Source organism: Solanum verrucosum, unplaced genomic scaffold (genome assembly GCF_900185275.1).
Source record: "Solanum verrucosum unplaced genomic scaffold, falcon-dt-bn FXZP01000222.1, whole genome shotgun sequence".
NCBI lineage: Eukaryota > Viridiplantae > Streptophyta > Magnoliopsida > Solanales > Solanaceae > Solanum > Solanum verrucosum.
The window spans coordinates 1,541,168-1,542,853 of record NW_026020027.1 but is presented as its reverse complement, the minus strand read 5'-3'; the positions used below and the strand labels follow the sequence as shown (position 1 = coordinate 1,542,853).

Genomic DNA, 1,686 nt, shown 5'->3' with positions numbered 1-1,686 from the left:
ACATAACATGAATATATATTAGCTCCTGTAGCACCCAAGGGTGTGGCCTAGTGCTCAATGAAAGTCGGTGAGAATCATGAGGTGTCTAGTTCAAATCCCAACAGAGTCAAAAACATTAGATGATTTCTTCCCATCTGTCCTAGCCTTGGTAGATAGAGTTACTTACTTGGTACCTGTTGCTGGTGAGAGGTGACAGTTATTTGGTCTGAGGTGCACGTAAGCTGGCGTGAACACACACCGTTATCAAAATAAAATATAGTAGTATTAGCTTGTTATGAATCTTATACATCTAGGTGCTTGTATGCATGTAATTAGTATGAGATGAAATTTTAGTTACATATAGAATATGTTGGTCATCAATTGACAGGATGTAACCTGAATTTGATGTTTATGCAGTAACAAATATTAGCATCTTTGCGCGTGTCCCATTCTCTTCTCTATTCGACAAAGGTTACCTCATTCAAAACATTACCTACAAACTCTTATGGATGTTAAGTTGTGGAATGACAAGCGTGAAAGGGAAATGTATGACGATGTTGCTGAGCTCTTTGCAATCATTACAGCAACAGAGAAGCTCGAGAAAGCATTTGTTCGTGACATCATTTCACCGGCTGATTATGAAACTGAATGCCAGAAACTGATTTCTCATTTCAAGATCCTATCTTTGATATTAAAGGATACTGTACCTAACATTAAACAATTTCATGATGTCTACAAAATGAACTGCTCTGCTGCCCTGAACCGACTCGTGACCTCTGGAGTGCCTGCTACCATAGAGCACCGTGCTACTGCAACCTCAATGGAACTGTCGTCTTCACTCAATAAGCTTTCGATTCTTCTGCCTGCTGATGTTGAGCAGAAGATAGAAATGAGAGAGTGGTTGTCAAGTCTTTTGTTGATAGTTTTGGTGTTTTTTGTCTCATTTTTTCTTGGAATCATATTGAAGGATATGAGAAAAGGATATTAATGTGAAAAAAGTATGTGTTGTAAATAGTGACTTAGCACAAGGCTTGCAATTCTATATTTGTTGGTACAATGGAAAATAGTTAAGACAATAATAAGATTAAATGTTATTTTGATACATTGTATGTTATTTTAATTTAAGACATATAAAGATTCAAAGATCTTTATTTTCTATCATTAGCTGGCGGTCAGAAAATAGCTGGAAATTATTATTATTCTTTTTTCGTAAAAGAGTCAAAATTGTTCTTAAATTATTAATTTGATCTGAAAATATCATTGTCGTCCATAGCATATTCTAAATATGTCTCTATTATTATTTAATGGGTCATAAATTCATTTTTCAAACACATGATTTTTTTTCTTTTTAAACACATTATTTTCCTAATGATGACTTCTTAATTAACTTATTTATCCTACTTCAATTCGGAAAAGAAGTAATCAAATATTTTCTATTTTATTAGATTTTTTTTATTGTTATCGAAATAAAAATTAATAATGGATTACTATCATCTAACTATATGACTTATATATATACTAATAATAATAATATAATCAATTAAAAGGTATATTGACTTATTCTCTTTTAATTGTTAGCCATAGAGACATTTTTGGATCAAATTATTGATATCAAAAATATTTTTCGACAAAATGATTACTCTAGGAGCATTTTTAATCAATGCCATAGTTTAAGGTCAAACTTGCGGTCATCGGCCGGTCTCCTAA

The 1,686-nt window shown here is 32.4% G+C and overlaps 1 protein-coding gene across 1 annotated transcript; it reads left to right on the top strand.

Annotated features, from left to right (window-relative positions):
* Nucleotides 1-484: 484 nt before the first annotated feature.
* Nucleotides 485-967, top strand: LOC125821122 (vacuolar protein sorting-associated protein 28 homolog 2-like). The gene has a single exon (XM_049500529.1). The coding sequence runs from the start codon at nt 485-487 to the stop codon at nt 965-967; it is 483 nt and encodes a 160-aa protein (XP_049356486.1).
* Nucleotides 968-1,686: the final 719 nt, after the last annotated feature.